The following is an 18,811-nucleotide window of genomic DNA, read 5'->3' on the forward strand; positions in this document are numbered from 1 at the left end:
TCAAAAGAAAAGCAACAATATTTAAATACATATGAGTACGTGTGCTGGTACACTGGTGATTTAGTGATATAAGCTCAGAATTCTACTCAAGCTTAATGTGATGTACTACTATTCAAATCTTTCGAATCAACTTGTTATATTTGCAGTTTTTGTTACAGCCAGATGCAAAAGTTTATGCACCCTGATCACATATGTTGTGTTGATTTTCTAAGTGAAACATCTAAGTAAACATCCTCAACAGAGAACACACTTCAAATGCACAATTACTGTTTATTTGCTGAATTTTACATACTGGGAAAAAAAATTAAAACACAAAAAATCAAAGTTATGGAATATTTAATATTTGATTATTTTCCCCATTATGTTAAACAAATAAATACAAAATGGAAATGCCAGATTTAAGTCTGTTGCCTGTAAAGCATGTTTTAACTTATTTTCACTTAGAAAATCAACAAAACATATCATGGCATCTAAACATGTTTCATTCAATATTTCAGGAATTCTACGAACAAGAAGTTATTAAATGACTGATATACCACTTAATATCACTACTTCTGATAAATGACACATCCTGCATTTTAATTCTAACTTAATTGTTGATGTTATACAGCTTTTTTAGTCATTTTAGGATCTTCTATGTGCATATATATATGGGGTATCAATACATTGTCACATACTTTTTCATATGCACTGTACTTGTATTTTGTAATTTTATGTATTGTATTGCACTCTCTATTTGCAGGCTATATCTTGGTCACTTGTACCTAACAGTCCAATAAACATTTGCCATGTCTTGCTCGTTGCTCTGGGGCCCTGGAGGAATTTTATTTCATGCCTCTGCATACTTATATATAGTCACAATGATTGAGATCAAATTCTTCTTGATCTCAATCTTGGACAGAGCAAGACTCAGACATTATACCTGCATGGCTGGTGCTAGGAAGCTAAGATTAGTATATAAATAGTGTATGAAAACAGAAAAGATACTAAAAGTGTGACTCAACTGATTGCCTCTAGCTAAAAGAGTTACTCTGGCTCTCATCATTCACTCTGCAGGTAAACTGTGTTTGACGTTGCGGTAGGCTGCCGAGCTGCGTTCATGCTGCAGTATTATGAGCTGAGGCAGAAGCTTCCCTGCCTGGAGCAAAGCAGAGTCTCAGGCTACTACTGCCCTGCGGCTCAGTATGCGATGGGGGGGGTTGGAATAGTGGTGACCTACTCTTGGCTGCTCTCTGTGGGTATGGACTCTACATCTCTCTGCTTTCTATCTGCTCTCCTTCTAGAGTTGAGTCACAATACAGTCTGATCATTCCTCTCTTACATCCTTTATAAGTTCAGCTTCTTTGTACTCTAGGTACTGCTTCATTGAAAAGTAGCAAAAGGACTGAATAAACTGTTTGTCAAGGTAAAGTGTTCAAAAGTTTGGAATCATCCTTCACCTTTATCACAAGCTTCCATTCTTTTCAGGACACTTACTTTCAGTTTTCCAAAAAAAATCGGCATGGATATTTTACCACATCTCCAAAGTTCAGTCTTAGATGTTGATTGCATTTTCTCAGCATAAAAGTACCTAAAGCCTATTCAACCCAACAGTTCTGCACAATACCTGCACAACATTCAATATTTAATAATGTTGAGGTCTAGACTGTGTGGTGGTCTCCTAATGTTTTTCAAATCTAGATTTGGAAACTCCTCTTTTCTACTTTTTTCCTTGGACTTTCTCCTTTCTTACACAAATGTATTCTATCATATCTGCTCAGAAATATCTCCTGAAAAATGAGTAACTTGTACCTAAAGGCCGCTTAGACTGTAAATTAAATAAATGAAAGGTGGTCTTTATGTTATTGAAAACGCTGATTTCAACCATAATTCTAAACTTGTGAACGACAGTCTAGGTGTCCTTGCCTAAGGTTTTACAGCACACAAAGACTTTCTTCTGATCCATAATCTTTTTTCTTTCTGCTGAGTGCTGTTGACATTCATGAACTCAATTTCGCATCACCATGTTAAACTTTGTCAGCAATATGTCCCTGTCCATCAGACTACATTAGATTCACTACAATGACCTTCTCATACAAAGGGAAATGTCTTGTTTGAAGAGCTATCATCCTAAATAGAATTCAGTCATTCAGACCACTGTAATTTGTTAGTGTTATGAGCCTGGATATGCTCACTTGCTGAAGATACATGGACAGCGGTGATGAGTTATCTGAAGGACAAGCTTATGAGTGTAAAGAGAAGGGGGGGCGCTTTTACTTTTCATTTTCTGAAAGGTGAAGCTTTGTACTTTCCTCTCTTCTCTCATTTCTTTTTAGAAATCATCTCCAGGTTGTATTTGAACTCAAGGGCACAATGCATTCGGAGGTGTGCGAGTCATGTTTTTTGTGTTTGTATGTGCCTCTAAAGTGCACTCAGCCATTTTTGCTTTGGCCTGTAATTGCTGGTGTGCTGCAAAATCGTTCTCCTCTCACCTGAGAGGCAGCCGTAGTGTGTGTGTGGGAGAGTGTGTGTCATTGTGATGGATGGCCCAGGCAGTGTGGGCATTAAAATGTTGCCAGATCCTCTATACCTCAGCAAAACGTGCAGGCAGTGGCAGCAGAGTAACCTCAAATTGCAAATACCGATTTAATTGCAATCAGCAATGACTTGGGCCCAGAAAGAGACAAAGAGCAAGGCACAACGGCAACCCTGCAGCCATTAATCTCTCTGTGAGCGTTTAACAGGTCTGGATTTACATTCTGTCCACAAGATATTAATCTCTTGTGTTGAACACGGCCTGCTGCAGCACGGCTAGAGTGGGGTTAAGAGAAAGAACCTGACTCACAGTTGCGTGGACACACAATACAAGCACACAGACACATCCACACTCACACATACAACTGTATACAAAAGTTTTGGCACCCCTGGCCACACCACATATATAGTTGATTTGTGAAAAGAAATAAATACAGTCTCTGCAGCAAACTATTTTAAGTTACATATTTCTGCAAATGTTTCCACAAAGCTACTTCAGATAAACTTCATACATAAATCTTTTTATACTAATAAAAGGAGAGGTGGCATGTACAAAAGTTTGGACACCATTCCAGATGTAAAGTCTAAGAACTTAATTAACTCGATACACCATTAGGAACTGTCAGCTAATGACAATTCCAGAGCATAATAAGTTCTCTGACTTCTCAAACTTTGCTAACACTTAACAACCAGGTTCTACTCTAAGCAACTGGCTGAGGATTTGAATATTAAGCTAACTGATGTCTATAAAGCAAGGGAATGCCATTAAAAGATATTACAGTGTTCCAGATCACAATTTCCACTGTCTGAAATTTCTTTAAGAACTGTGCAAGTCAAGGCAAAATCTGGAAGACCAAAGAAATAGAACTGATTTCATAGAACACAGATTTCATGGAAGAGTGGATTTCACTAAATATTAGCAAATGTGACACAGCCTGTCCAAAAACTGAAGCTGAAAACAGGCTTCTATAACAGTATAATTATCTAAAACAAACCTCTAAATCCACCGCAAGAAATGCAAGCTAAAGCTTCTGAAAGCTTTTGGCCTTCACAGTCCTCTGACTTGAAGATCACAGAACATCTATGGATAGATGCAATATTCCACAGAGATCAAAAATTTAAACAATTATTACTCCAGTAAGCTCTAACACAGTGGCAGTGGTGACAGCATTGCTTTCTTCCCCTGTCCTTCTTTGAAAAATAAGCAATTTGACTTCTCATGCTTAATGCAATTGGATGCTCATCATAAACGCTACGCTCTCATGGGCAAACAGACAATGGCCAGGGCCCATTGGTGGGCCCAAAGTTTTATTACACACTTCTATAACCTAAGGATAGCTTAGCCAGTTTGCATTTAAGTCTCTGTAGTTACTGAATAATAAGCCTTAGTATGTAATAAACCTGGGATTTTAAGGGGTTGATCATAGCTTGAGCATCTAAGTTAACAGAGAAAAACTAGTTAACCATGGTTAGATTTCTTTTTTAGGTACTGTGAAGTTAAATATGCTATGTGAGACAGGCCCCTGCTGTAAACATACACATTTGTGTCTCACTGAAACATTATATGCCTACAAGTTTGTAGACACCTGCTCCCACGTTTCTTCTGAAATTAAAGGTATTAATAGGGAGTTTGTCATCACTTTTGCTGCAGTATTAGTCTCTACTCTTCTGGGAGGGCTTTACACTAGATGTTGAAACATTGCTTAGAGGATTTGATCGCACTCAACCACAAGAGCATTAGTGAGGTCAGCTACTGATGTTAGACAATTAGTTCTGCATCACAAACGCCACTCCAGCTCATCTCGAAGGTACTGGATGGTGTTCCATTACTATAGAGAATGCAGTTCCACTGCTCCACAGTCTAATGCTGGGGGGCTTTATATTCCTCTAGCTAATGCTTGGCACTGGGCATGGTGACCTTAGGCTTATGTACGGCTGCTCCAGGGCGTCCCTTATTCCACCAGAAATGCTTATCAATTTAAACTTTACACAGCAGATTTTCAGATGATTATGCGAGTGCAATTTAACCTCAGCACCACTCTAACTGCTCTCAAACCTCTTAACTTTGAAAATAGAGCTATATAAGGCTGTATTGTTGGCCCTTGTAAAGAAAGCAGACTAACATCTGAATGAAGAGAGATTGTAAACACTGCACACATTTGTTCAGCATCATTTGCTGTGCTGTACCTGATGATGAAACACTGTGGGCGCCGCTCCTGCAGCATCATGTGATAGGCTCGTTCAGCTGAGGAAAAGATGTGAGGAGGGAGAGAGGAGCAGAGCCGGCCACTGGAGCTCAGATACAACTGACTGACCTGATAGACAGACAGACAGACAGATAGACAGAGAGAGAGATGGAAATATGGAGACAGGAAAAGAAAAAGACAAAAGAGAAAGAAAAAACATCAAGACAGGGGGAGAGGGAGAGGGAGAGAGAGAGCGAGAGAGCAAGGGATAGAGAGAGCAAGCGAGCGAGCGAGAGAGAGAGAGAGAGAGAGAAATTAGGATATATTACACAACTACATAATGCTCTTAAGTCCCCTGAGCAGTGCTGTCAGGTGGCGTAACTTTAGCTTTTACACAATACATGCTGTCAGTATATCACACCTATGAATGCGTAACTCAACCTCAGGACACACTCCACTAAACAGACACCTGCTGGGTGAGAGCGGGTGGTGTAACATTGATGGTGTGTTTGATAACAAGTGATGCTTAATAAAGAAAACAATCCAAGATACTAATGACAACAATATTGCAAGGTTAAGTGATTCATTTTATATTGAAAGGCTAAGTGAATTATTTTAAATCGAAAGGCTAAGTGATCCATTTTAAATGTCAGGTGAGTTATTATTGCAAATTTCTGTCAAAACCAACACATTATTTGTTTTTGTGTGTATGTGTGTGTTGACGGGCAAAGCTAAATTTTAGCCCCATTTCGGGAGAAGAGGAAACTAGTGCTGAGATCTCATTACTCGCATTCATGGAGACTCAGCATGCATGCACACATGCACACACACTAGCTGATGCACAGAGGACACCGGAAGGACAGAGAGATGGCTTGAGAGAAAGGGAGAAAGAGCGGGAGAGAGCAAGTGGGGGAGGGAGAGAAGAGGCCATTTGAGTTCAAAGGGGGGAAAAAAAAAAAACTTTTTTTAAGCAATTTATGGTTAAAATAGAACATATGATGTTGAGAGAAAGCCATCAAAAAGATAGCCTGCAGTATACCCATGTATTATACATTCATCTGTGCTGTGTCAAGTGGCCATGATTAATTCAGATGCATAATGCCTTCAAGATCTAAAAGTGTAGTTCTCCGTTTAGCATTTTGCATCCCCTGGCTAAACTCAGAAGTGTATATCACCTACGTTACACAAGAATCCACCCACAGGATAAGGGGAGGAGGGAACAGCAAGGAACAACTTTTACAACAATAACACACCTGGGCTACTTAACCAATTCAAGCTGATGTTTTTTCTTTTTCGAATTAAGGGCAACCAAAACGACAGAAAGAAAAAATTGTGCATTGTCTTGTAATTGTTGACAATTTGACTGAATGTACAAAACAAATTGCAGAGAAGGCTGAGACAGACAGCTGATATTGCATCTTATTACATGACAACATCTAAATGGAGCTACACAGGGAAATATTTCTAGGAAAAAGATGATGAAAAGATGAATTTATGCACAGTAAGTTATGTGACTTCACTCAGAATGTTCAGCTGATTTAGTGACTATATATATATATATATATATATATATATATATATATATATATATATATATATAAATATATTTATGTGAATGTAATATATTACATCACATTCACATGAATACAAAGATAAGTTACTAAATCAGCTGCACATTTGTGTGCAGCTCACCCTCTATAATGCATGAATATGTGAATGTTAAACTTTCTGAATTTAACCATTTCTCAGTTTTGTCTTTTATTCAGAACAATAATAAAATATTCTCTTGCTGTGCGAGTACTGTTTTTAGAAAGGTGCAGAGATTTGAATTGTGAAATGTCCATTCCTATTGTTGACCAGAGGCCAGTGGGGTGAAGCAAAGAGGGGTCAGAGAAAGAGACAAAGACAGTGAGTATGAGAGAGAGGGAGACAAGAACAGATATAGTGACTGAGGGACCACACACAGTAGTGATATAGAGAGAGGGACAGTGGATTTGAAGGGGAAGTTGGGGAAAGAAGGTTAGATGATGTAATGTGGCCTGCTGGCCACTGAGTGAGTGAGTGAGTGAGTGAGGGAACAAGAGAGTGAGTTAGAGAGTGGGTAAGAGTGTGTAAGTGAGAGAGCGGTGTGGGGCGATCACAGATGATGGGACATATGTGTGCGTGTGTCTGTGTGCGTCACTCGGCTCCAGAAGCCCATCAGGGGACACACAGGAGAACCCAAGCTTGAAATGAACCTCAAATGCAGGGGGCTCCCCACCCACTGTCCACGCTGGACCTCAAAGTATGCTGAAGTGTTTGTGTGAATAGGCCCCATTCAAACCCACCTAGAGTACCATTAAAGCGTTAAAACAGACAGATGGCCATCATGTCATCTTTTATTTCTCCTCTCCACTGAGCAGAGCCTGATTGGCCACCCTAATGAGCACCGTCCCACAGCACTGAACACACACTGTCTGCAGGGGGACAGCTGCATCCGCAAGTGGGGCCATCTCAGGCTAAACTTGAAACATGAGCATCTCTTAAGAGGGAGGGGTAGAAAAGGAGTAAAGAGATAGGAAGACAAGAGATGGAGAAAGATAAAGAGAAGGCGAGAGCAGGTCTCGGAGCCTGATGAGGAGGAAGGCAGGGCAGTATGTTGAGTATCACTGACAGGAAAAGGATGAATTATTAATCAAGAGATCAAGGCCAATTCCCACCGTATGCACAGAGCCCTTTATACAGGCCGGCAACACACTTAACATCATATAGCAGACAATACAGCATTTACAGCACAACATACATAACACTCACACTCACTCTAATACACTTACCAGATTAGAGTAGATAGGCAGGTCTTTGTTGGGGTTGATGAGAAGAAGAATGTGTCCAATGTAAGTCTGCAAAGAAAAGAAAAGAAGGAAAGAAAGAAAGAAAGAAAGAAAGAAAGAAAGAAAGAAAGAAAGAAAGAAAGAAAGAGAGAAAGAATAAAATGGAGAAAAGAAAGAGAACAGAAAGAAAAAAGAACAGAAAAAATGAAAAAGAGAAAAAGAAAGAAAGAAAGAAAGAAGAATAAAAATGGAGAAAAGAAAGAAGGAAAGAAGAAAAAGAGAAAGGAAGAAAGAAAGGAAGAAAGAAAGTAATCAAAAGAAAAAAAAAACAAAGGAAGGAAGGATAAAAGAAATGAATAGAAAAAATAAATAAGACACAAAAGAGAGAAGAGAGAAGCATGTTAATGACAGATGCTGTAGAGGAATGTTAAAGGAATGATATTTATATCACTGTTATAGATCTTCTGAACTTTTAGCTGATTGGGCCTGCAGGCCCGGCAACATTCTGCTGTGCTGAAGGACTGAGTCAAACCATTACTTTCACCTGCTGAGAAGCAGCCTGGGGATAAATCTGCACTCCTGCACTAGTGTTCTAATCTCAACCATTAGCCCAGAGAGCATGAGCTAACGATTTTCTTCCACAGTCATAGACAGTGCATTGGTAAAGCGGCTGGGTTAGCACTGATGCTAACAATGCAGTCTCTGGAGAGCAGCATGCTGTGGGGCTGTGTGTGTGTATTACTGATAATAAATGGCCCAGTGCTCAGGGCGAAATCAACCTTTTGACTTTGGAACATGCAATTTAGTTCTCCTCTGCATGTGCAAAGTACAGATGACCATGTAAGCATTTACATGTAGAAGCAAGTGACATCATCAGTTCCTCACTAAGCCATTAAAGGGCCCATATCCTACAACTTTCTTTCTTTTTCCTCTCCAAAGCTTCATTTTCATTTTTACACAACTATTTTTTAACCTCTCTTAACCCTTTGGCTGTTTTTGTTACTGACTGATTTATCTAAATGACCTCTGTTCTGATTGGCTGCCCTGTATTGTGCCTCACAAAAAGTACTCCTCAGTGTGAATGGGCGGGTCTCAACTGGTGTAGGCTGAGCAGGTGGATTTATTCAAATGAGTTATCATCATAAAAACGTCAAAATAAGATCCTTCCTTTTTATATCTAGGCCACATTTCTAATGTAAAGATCTGAACACTCTTCTCTCTGAGGTTCATCCTCATTCTTCTTTCCTTTAAACTTTTCCTTCCTTATCAAAAAGACTCTCTCTGCAGTAATGACACTCCATCATTAGGCCACAGTGCGCAGTTGAAAAACTGCACTTTTTGCTTTCTTTCTCACTCTCTTTCTCTCACTCCAGCAATTCTGTTCATCTCTCCCTTTAATGTCAGAGAGTCACTCCACACAGCCTCAGTCCAGACTTCATTAGGCTTTATATAACAGCGTGGAAATAGCTGCAGCTATTAGGCATTGATTTGGCTCTAGCCATCAGCCGGCACAGCCTGCAGTTCCCCGCTGAGACCGAGCTAGCAGCCAGGCATTACTGCCCGCACGCAGCCGATGATGGCAGGCCCGCTCAAACGATCCAAGCTGTGGAAGGAGGGAGAGCTACACAGGATGTAAATGCAGAAATGGATTTCTTCCGTTAATCATGCTCCTATTGACTCCCGCACAAAGGCGGAACTGTTATAGTTTGTGAATAGCTGCTGTATGAGGCTTTATACTGTGTTAGGGAGCCTAAAAGAAAAGAAAAAAGAGAGAATATACAAAGCAGCAAGTGGAAGTACGTTTAATACGTTATGCAGCCATTAGTTCTAAGAAGTCACAGTTACTGTCGGTGATAATAAAAAGCTTGTTGCAAGTTGATATCAATTATTTCTCAATTGAAATTCTGTTCAAAGCGCAGATTCAAAACTTTCAATCTAGACCACACTAGCGTTTGAAAACAGAAGGATTTCTATTATAATTTTATTATATTATATTTTATTATAATATTTTATTATCATTTGGATTTGATGAAAAGTTACTGTTGTGTGTACAGTCTTTGTGTGGCAAAAAAAAGAATCTTGGTGGGAACAAGTCTTCACACTCATGTCCCGGTCAAGACAGTCAAGACAGTAGCGTCTCGATTCAAACCCCGATTACAGGCAAGTCTCAAGTCAAATCCTAATCTTTGAGTCCTAAACAAGTGAGTCTGTGCTCTTCAGCTAATTTAAGGCCATAACACTGAATAATGGTAACGGTACTATAGCCTTTTAATGGTAGTATGTTAATGTGTGTGTCTGTATATTATTTTTTTCATTATTATTATTATTTTTTTTTTTTTACCCTTTCAGCTAAACTACAAAATCCATGGTACACGGATAACCATAGCAGGCATACTGTATACACAAAGAGTAGTGCACTACATATGGAAAAAATTGAAAAGTACTACTGAACTTTCTTTTAAAAAAACTTTATATATATGAAGAGAATTTTTGATTATTTTTGGGAATATTGGGTGCACAGGATTAAAATAAAAACTAGGTCAGCTAACTAAAACAACCGCTAGTTTGAATTGAATTTACACAAACCAAAATAAAACCAAAATGACTAAGCTGAAAAAAATTTACAGAAAAAACAGAAAAATGATGGTGAACGTACAAAGCTGAAGTTTTTCCATGAATTTGAATTTTCCATTCCATGAAGCGGAAGTTGACTTGTTATTCACCAGATTCATACTGTTATTTGCTGTTCCACCTTAAATGGTGCGGCAGTTAGACACTGGAACATAACTGCTGCACCATTTAAGGTGGAATGGCACAAGTGCTAAACTGTTTTGTTTCTCAACAACGTCAGCTTGTACGAACTGTAAACATGTGCTGGCTCAGTACATCAGTGATGGATCACACCGCCTTATTGCCATCACTCCTACCACATCCATGTCAGAGCATATTACAGTATTCAGACACCAGCTAGCAGACATCTGGATTTGTCTATTCTGTCATAGTAGTTTGAGGAGTGGAAGAACAGCAATATATCTGACACTCACTGTGTAAAAGCATTAACTGCAGTGTGATTCTCTCGCACCAGACAAACAACGTCCTCCTTTAGGTACATTTAAACTGAAATCAGTGTTTTTCTTGGTTTCATCTACAATAGCATCTTTTTGGCCGGGCTGTGCGAGTGACAGAGCGCTGCTTCAAGTTAACCAGCTCTCGTGACAACAACAGAGTAGTGTCACTTTCCTTGCAGTAGATACGCCACCAGGGCTGTTGTTAGGATGCAGAAGTGTGAGAATGGTCTATTATATCGAACATTTCTCGAATATTTTTATACTTCTATCAGGCAAAGTTATATTGCAACAATTTTTGTTTTTTTTTATCGCCCAGCCCTATTTGAGAGAAAACGCTCCACCTTTGCTTCAGAAAAAAATCTACAGGTATTTCTGTCCATCTTTCCACTGTGACAAAACAAGACAACTCAACACTATTGGTCTGAAAGTATGTGTAGTAGGGGTGCAAAGAAAAAACAGGTTGAATCTCTGATCTCTGATCAGTTTGGTCTCTGATTTGCTTGCATCGATTTATATACCTAGATTTGATTCAATTTAAAAATGAAACCGCTCAAAATCAATACAGCCATCAGAAATTGATTCACGAGTCAATCTACTTCCCTGGCACACAAGCACGTGCTAAACTTCCATAAAGTACACTGGTAGCACCACACACTACACACTTACGAAGGTGGCATGGTATAATGATAACTGAGGAGGACCTGCAGCTTTAGCTAAAGATGCAACAGGTAAAGTCAGCATTAGTGGTTTCTTTCAGAGAGTTGGTGTCCTCATTGTCTGTTGAGTGTGTAAAGAACATAGTTATTAGTTTTTTGTTCTGGGATGGGAGGAAATTGTTGCTCCTTACTGAACTGAAACTGGGACGCATCAATATATGTTAAATTTAGCTTAATTGGACTGGACCAGACCTGAAACAAATTGTATCAAAAAACAGACAAAAAAAGAAGAAAATTTGCACTAGAACACCAAAACCAGACATCTGGATTAAGGCTTTACAGTGTAGGGAAAAGCAGAAAATGCAACCAATTGCAGGATGCATGGGAAAAAAAATCCCTGAAAACACTGAAAGCAAGTCTTTCAGTCTGAAAAGAATGGAAGCCTTAATAAAGGCAAAGGATGGACACAATAAACACTGAGAAATTTAATATTATATTTAGTTGCTGAGGCTTCTGTGTAATTTTATGTTAAATACATTTTTTTCCCTGACACTGAAAACTTGCATAATGGCTATTTTGACTGGAAATTGAATAAATGCAAGGCTGGTCTCTGACTTTTGAACAGTACTGTATGTACGTAATAATGTAATTTTATTTAAGTAGAATCGCAAAATGGAAAAAAATGGAAAAACTCGACTTCTAAACATTAAAGAAGACAACAGACTACAGATATAGTAGAGTAGTAGTAGAGTCAACAAAGAGGCAATGTAAGAATCTCTCTGCTTTTTTTCCAGGCTTGGCCAGTGTATCTGGCCTACATACAGTGAGACCTAAAAGGCTGCCATCCAGACACCAGGGCCTGGCAAGGCTACAGTCGAGGGGGCTCGGCCAGAGTCCAAAATCGCAAAGCAAAGAGGCACTGAGCGAGTGTGTCTGAGTGTGTTCTAGCTCCTGGCAAGAACACAACTAGAGGGTGAGGCATACTGAGCCCAATGGCTCAGACAGAGATCAAAATGTGTGTGTGCTTAAGGCCAGCGTCCAGACCTTCCTCCCTGCTAGTTGGCTCCAGAGAGGGGAGGAGGGAGGACTTACTGAAGTCTTGCCCCAAGAGCAGGCCTGCATGTGGGATAAGACTGAGAGTAAACTCCCTGGGTAAGAACAGACAGCTCATTTTCACTGCAGGGCCTTAGAGAGATCTGAGGATCAATACATTAAACTGACTTCAGAAGAAGGAGCTTCAAAACTCCCCAGCTGGGACAAATAGAGTGAGTATGGGTGAATGTGGACGCGTATATACGTACATAGATCTGGTCATTCCCAAAGCGTTTCTGCATCTCATATAGAAGGCTGCTGTCTGTTAGCTCACTCAGAGAGGCGAGGTCATCATTAGGCGCCGGGGGCATTAGCTTCACCTGAAACATAATGACAGAGTCAGCAGTAAAGAAATATGCACCTGTACTTTCATTAGGGATGGCAGAGCTTGAAATATTTGTCCAACCGAGCTATTCAAGTTATGTTTGGAAATCACTGGACACAAATATTTATTGATCTAGGGTCAGGGTCAAATTTCACATTCATGTTTCCTCTTTAGTTCTGCACTTGCTTAGTTTTCATTAGGGCTGTGCATTCAGACTCATTGTGATATCTGAGTATCAGTTTTACATTTTAAAACATGCTCTGTTATTTTAAATTAACTGGAGGGAAATTAGTAAGTTTTTGTGTCCGATGAGCAACATAACGGAGACTTCCTCAGATAAGCTAATAAGCAAACCAAGAAAGCATTGAATGCTGATGGAGATGCCACGTCTTTTGCAGGTTAAAATATATTTCTTTCACAAACTAATATGTGTGCCAAAACTCTTTCGGGGCCTAATATCAATGTAGCCTGTTTAGCAATAAAAGCTCACTGTGTTTTATCATGATCTGCATATCACTAGTTTTCATCCCTACTATTAATAGCTTACGCAAATGAAATATGGCATGTTGAAAATAATGCTCTATATAATTTATCCAGACTAAAAACTATAGGATTAGGACAAAAAAAAACTTGTAGGAACTTGACTGATGAATAAACTAATTAAAGTGATATTTAAACTTAATTTTGCATAGCTTGTGACTAGGCTATTTACTTTTTAAAATTCTGTTCTATTCTATTGATGATCAGATAGATGATGGCTGTCACTGTCTCTTTGCTCTCAGATCTTTTAACAGCTGCAATCAATAGAAACATCAGTTGATGATGGGTGAGTTTAGAGAGAATTGGGCTCAAGTTGGGTTCCAATACAAAACTTGCTGCATTTGGCCTAGATTGGTGGGATTTTGCTACAGTCATTTGCAAAAGTTTGAACAGCCCTAGTCAAATATTTTCTGAGTGGAAAAACAACACAAAATTTGGTACATGCCACATTTTGTATTTTATTTTTTCACAATATGTTAAATTCAGCAAATAAATGGTGAATGTTATTTAAAATTAAAATGTCTAGAAGTGAGTTCTTTGTAGACAATGTGTAAATGTGTATTTGTTTTAATTTAATTAACAAAACATGTAATTTGACCAAAGGCACCTTTTGCATAAGACTGTAAATTTAGATTCAGACCAACGATTCAGACATCGTTAAAGGGAAGGATGTGGAAGCAAATTTGTTATTTGAATTTAAAGCCATTACTCTAAAAATATTTATCAAAAACACTAAGGACACAGACATCGCCCTCACGCATGAGTATTAGTTTGTACAATGTTATAACTTTAGTAATCTGTTAATTTAATTAGACCTCATTATGCCTTATTTACTATTTGACTGTTTACACTTCTGTGACTATCTGAAAACTGAACAATTCAGAGTCATCCCTGACTTTCATCATTTCATACAAGCCCAAGATCCCAAGTGGGAAGTGTAAAACTAATGGCTCTAATTTCCTTTATTCCCTAGGGGTCAGAGTTCATCCTCAGGGTTAGAAGGGTCACTAATGTTGCAGGCAGATCTTTTTAGCTTATCCTTCTCCAGCTTAACTATGACTGATATCACACAGGCTTAAGGCCAACAGGAAAAGCAGTACCAGCTCACCCACATTAATCTAAATTCCAGCCAAGCAAGCATAGGGCCAAGTGTACTAGATGTAAAACATCTGTCTTTATCATCCATGGTAAGGAAGACAAATCAGGGTACAAAATTTCAGAGCCACACAGGACAAAAGTCAACGCAGATTCAGGTATCTGTGGGTTAATCTTCCTTTACCTGCTCCAGTTTGTTTGTGGTGCTGGGGTATGGGCCATCCAGCCCGTTGTCCTGGGATGACTGCCGTGTTAGTCCTCCTCCCGAGTCCCGAAACATGACGTCGTTCTCCAACAGACTGTCCCTCTTAGAGATAGGAAGAGCCATGGGGGTCCTGCATGAAACAATTCATTCAGTATTTAAATCTACACAATAAACAACTCAATACAAGAAACAAAGACATTCTTTTTTTCTGAAAAAAAAGTGCAAAAAAGTTTTCCCTAAGTAGCCTTTCAATGGATTTCAATGGTTCTTAAACCTCTTAAAATCACTGGCCTTTTAATCTGTAATAACATAGTTACTGCACTGCTTATTCGGATGTTATTGAACACCCCTGGTGAGTTCAGGCCATTTAAGAGGTTAAAGAACCATTTTTCGTACATTAATCTTTTTGAAGTTCAAAGAACCCCACATAAAGGTCATATATTAGTTTTCCTAAAACTTTGGTCCAAGCCAAGAACCACTTATAAACATTTATTTTTAAAAGTGAACAGTCAAAATGGATAAGCCTCTTAAGCATCTTTATACAGTATATTGCTTGTTGGCTTTGCTCCATGTGTATCTCCACATGCAGAAATATATGGACATATGGCACAATGCAAAGCTCACATAACCATCTGTATAGGATTAGGAGCGATCAATTTATACAGTATCTTAACCATTACTTATATTAGGATCCACAGCTTTTATCTACTACATACAGTGCCTTTCATGTATTTGCCACACTTTTATGTACATACAGTTTTTTAACAGGTGTGCTGACATCCTGGTTGAGTTCTTCACAGTGTTCGTCCAGGTGGGGAGGGAGGGTCATTGGGTCTTTCTGTTTCTGGACCCAGAATTCCTCTGCCTTCAGTAACATATTCGCTATCTGGTCAGATGCAGCAATGTCTGAAAAGAGAAAAAGGTTATAAGTGCTAGTGACTCATTAAATCACTCTTTTGTTATGGTCATGCCTTGAATGTCATGTTAAAAGGGAAGGCTGCTGCTGTGTCGCAGTGAGCATATGCAGGATCCAGTGTGGCACTTCAACAGAATCAATGACACTTCATTTAATACTGGCTCCTATCACTGCTTTTCACATCAATATTATCTAATACACATAAAGCAGCATTGAAGACACTTTGAACTTAATAGCTAGCTATGATCGTCTCTTTCTTTGTTATTGTCCGCAGGGCTCTTTTTTCTAGCCATTTTCCCAGTAACCCGCTTCCCTGCTGTCTTTCATGTGGATCTGCCTATGCAGAGATGGGGAGTGAAGCCCACTGTGGATCGATCCATCTGTGCTTAAGAGACAAAAAGACAGTAAAGTTCCCTCCCCCTAATGAGCTCTAAGGGGGGATAAGGGGCCACTTTCCATTTCAATAAAAGAGAGTGACACCAGATGACTCTCTTTCTGTCCCCTTTGCTCTCTTTCCCTCTCTCTCACACACACAGATGTTTGTTTTTATACATTGTCAGGACATGAGTCATACTTACAGGTATTATATACAGCACTTAGGAAACGTTTTAGGCACCTGAGCAATTTTTATTTAAAAAGCTATTTATATGAGCAGTAATTGTTTATTTGCACTAATATTATAATAAACACAAATAATATTTTGTGAGTTTATGTATGTAATTGTTTGTTTTACCATATCCAAACCTCTCCTTAGGGAAAATTGCTTGTAGTTATCATCTAGTACCTAGTTTGGCTAATCAGTGCTAAATTAAAGCCCTGTGTTTTCTTTTAAAGTAGATTCATTTTGGCAAACAATATACAGTTGTATGCAGAAGTCTGAATGCTCATAGTCAAATTACATGTTAATGGATTTAAGTTACATACTTTACAGGGAACAAACTTGAATGTGACATTTACTCTGCTGAGTTTAACATATTAGAGAGAAAAAAAACAAAATATATAATGCACCATAACTTTTGCAGAGGCCACATTTAATGTTTTACTTAGCTCTGATATTTTAAATTCAGCAAATAAACATCACCTTAGAAAATCAACAAATGTCTCATTTGGCCAGGGGTGCATAAACTTTTGCATACAGCTATATATGTTTGAAAGTATGTCCTGTGAATAATCTTCCAATGATGAATAAATGGTAAAGTATTTTATCAAAGTTCTCCTCTTTTGATGTAAACTGGGAAGTCTTAATCTTGATTAGCGTTTCCATAAGCATTAGCCTCGCCAATCACAAGGCTGATGTGAGTTGTCATGCCCACACAGCTTTTACAAAACTGTGTTGCCTCACGATCTTTCTCTGTTCGAGCTAATCTTTATCTGTCTGTCTGTCGAATTTAATATTTTGTTTGTTCGTTCATTCAACCAACCATGCTAGCATTACCTGGAGGCACATTCAGAAGTAAAGTACTTTACTTACTATATTGATGCTGGATAATAGCAGAGATAGTCTAAAAAGCAGCCTGCTTTGCTCTCACTGTTGGGTTTAGTTTGGCTTCAGTGCCATGGCAGGCTTGGAGTGTTGGACTGAGTTATGTCAATCAAGCGTGCTCATTAGCTTATTAGGATCACACACAGACAGTTCTCAGACTGGTCTGGTCGGCACTTTATTTTTTTTTCATTACACTTCTATCTTGTCTTTTCATTCAAACTTTGCTGGATGTTTGATTTTAATACCATGCATTTAATACCAACATTTTTAATATTTGACTCCGTGTTCCCATGGACTTCAAGTTAAATTAAGGTGTGCTGGTGGGGAATCTGAATAAATTCATGTGATGGCTGGAGTATGCACAGCAGGAGAAATCCAGACACAGATCTGTGCTCCTCTAACTAGCTCACAAGATACCAGCTACCTTTTTGAAAACAACTGTTTTCTTACTTTTCACTGTGTTTATGTTTATATGATTATTCCAATGTTATAAAGTGTTTTACAAGCAAAACCACAGTTACTACTGAGCTAAATTATTTCAAACAACAGGCTTAGGTGCATAAACTTTTGCACAGCACTATGTATACACATACAGCACTGTGCAAAAGTCTTGAGCCATCTGAGTAAATGATGTGTAAAGCCATAATACATCAATAAGATAGGGCATGTATCTTATTAATACTAACATTAGAATAGATAAATGTATTGTATTTGTTGTATTGCATTGTACATACAAGCACCTTACAAAGGTCTAGCCTTTTTGTCAGTCTCAACAGTTTGTAGGTTAGTCCAGTTATTGTCTGGGTCAGGGTTTTGTCCAGAAAATGCACAAAACAAACACAAAAATGTAAACTTAAACTTTCTTCCACAAAGTTAAACATGTCCCCACATACATGCTCCTGGCTCCCTAAAGCTCTAAAGAGTCATTACGTGAGAAAGAAAGGCTTCATTTGGCCTCTGAGCATCGTGCCCTGAACATCCTTGAGCGAAGCCCTTGTGTTAGAATGAGCTATTGATTAGCAGCAGAGGTGAGGAGTGGAGCAGAGAGCTGATGAGAACAGAGGTAGAGAAGCGAGGGATGGTTAGAGGGAAGGGAACAAACAGCGTCAGGGGAGGAATGGAGAGTTAATATGGAGAGCACGAATCACTGGGCTCCTTCTGCAGAAACTGCAGCACTAACTAAGGAATCCCTGTGGCCATTTATTCAGTCAGTAATGCACTTGTTTCAGCTTTTTTCAATATTAAACACTTTCTTCTTTCACACATTCATGCACACCTCAACTTACTGAACACAATTATACTGTTGGAGCCTTTCGGTGGATGCATGATTTTTTTGCATAATAATGTAGGTTATTATGGTTATTAGTTGTTGTAGAAAGACTTCAGCTGCACTTGTTGACCTAAGGAAATGTATTACTCACCTGTAAGTGACCTATCTATGCTCTGTCCACAAATGTGTTCTTTGTACATCAGGATGGTCCAGCTTTTCAAACTAATGAAAAACTAATTCAAATATACATAAATTATTCACATAGGATGTCTACAGTCACTATAATGTTGAGCTTCCATTCTAAAACGCGATGCTACTGTGCTGGGCTATGATGGCTTATCTAATCAAAACTATGCTGGTTTGCAGTGACAAGACAGAATTTGCCACCATACTTATGTTAGCTCTATTAGCCTGCACAAACAAACTCTACTTCCAGTCTGTCCTAACAGTGTGACCTTTTAAATGCATACAAAATAAATATCATTCAGCAGTGCAGTACAATTTCTCATTAAGTTGAACATAATTTTTGCCAATGTTCTGTAAAGCTTGTTCAACCTGGCCGCAGTTGCTATAAAATAAGACATTTGTGGGCAGAGCATTTTAGAAGGGTAGCAAATGGTACAGATTTCAGCTGCTATTGTTACACTCTTC

At 38.7% G+C, this 18,811-nt stretch overlaps 1 protein-coding gene across 1 annotated transcript in view; it reads right to left on the minus strand.

Moving 5' to 3' along the window:
- The window catches only part of myo16 (myosin XVI), a 167,062-nt gene that overhangs the window by 77,452 nt on the left and 70,799 nt on the right, over positions 1 to 18,811 (minus strand). Inside the window, exons 9-13 of the mRNA XM_036595285.1 lie at positions 15,247 to 15,397; positions 14,471 to 14,621; positions 12,536 to 12,646; positions 7,514 to 7,579; positions 4,702 to 4,829 (exon numbers count right to left, since the gene is read on the minus strand). Coding sequence (XP_036451178.1) covers positions 4,702 to 4,829; positions 7,514 to 7,579; positions 12,536 to 12,646; positions 14,471 to 14,621; positions 15,247 to 15,397 — 607 coding nt within the window. The remainder of the gene's footprint in view (positions 1 to 4,701; positions 4,830 to 7,513; positions 7,580 to 12,535; positions 12,647 to 14,470; positions 14,622 to 15,246; positions 15,398 to 18,811) is intronic.

The sequence above is a fragment of the Colossoma macropomum genome, unplaced genomic scaffold (assembly GCF_904425465.1).
Source record: "Colossoma macropomum unplaced genomic scaffold, Colossoma_macropomum, whole genome shotgun sequence".
Classification (NCBI taxonomy): domain Eukaryota; kingdom Metazoa; phylum Chordata; class Actinopteri; order Characiformes; family Serrasalmidae; genus Colossoma; species Colossoma macropomum.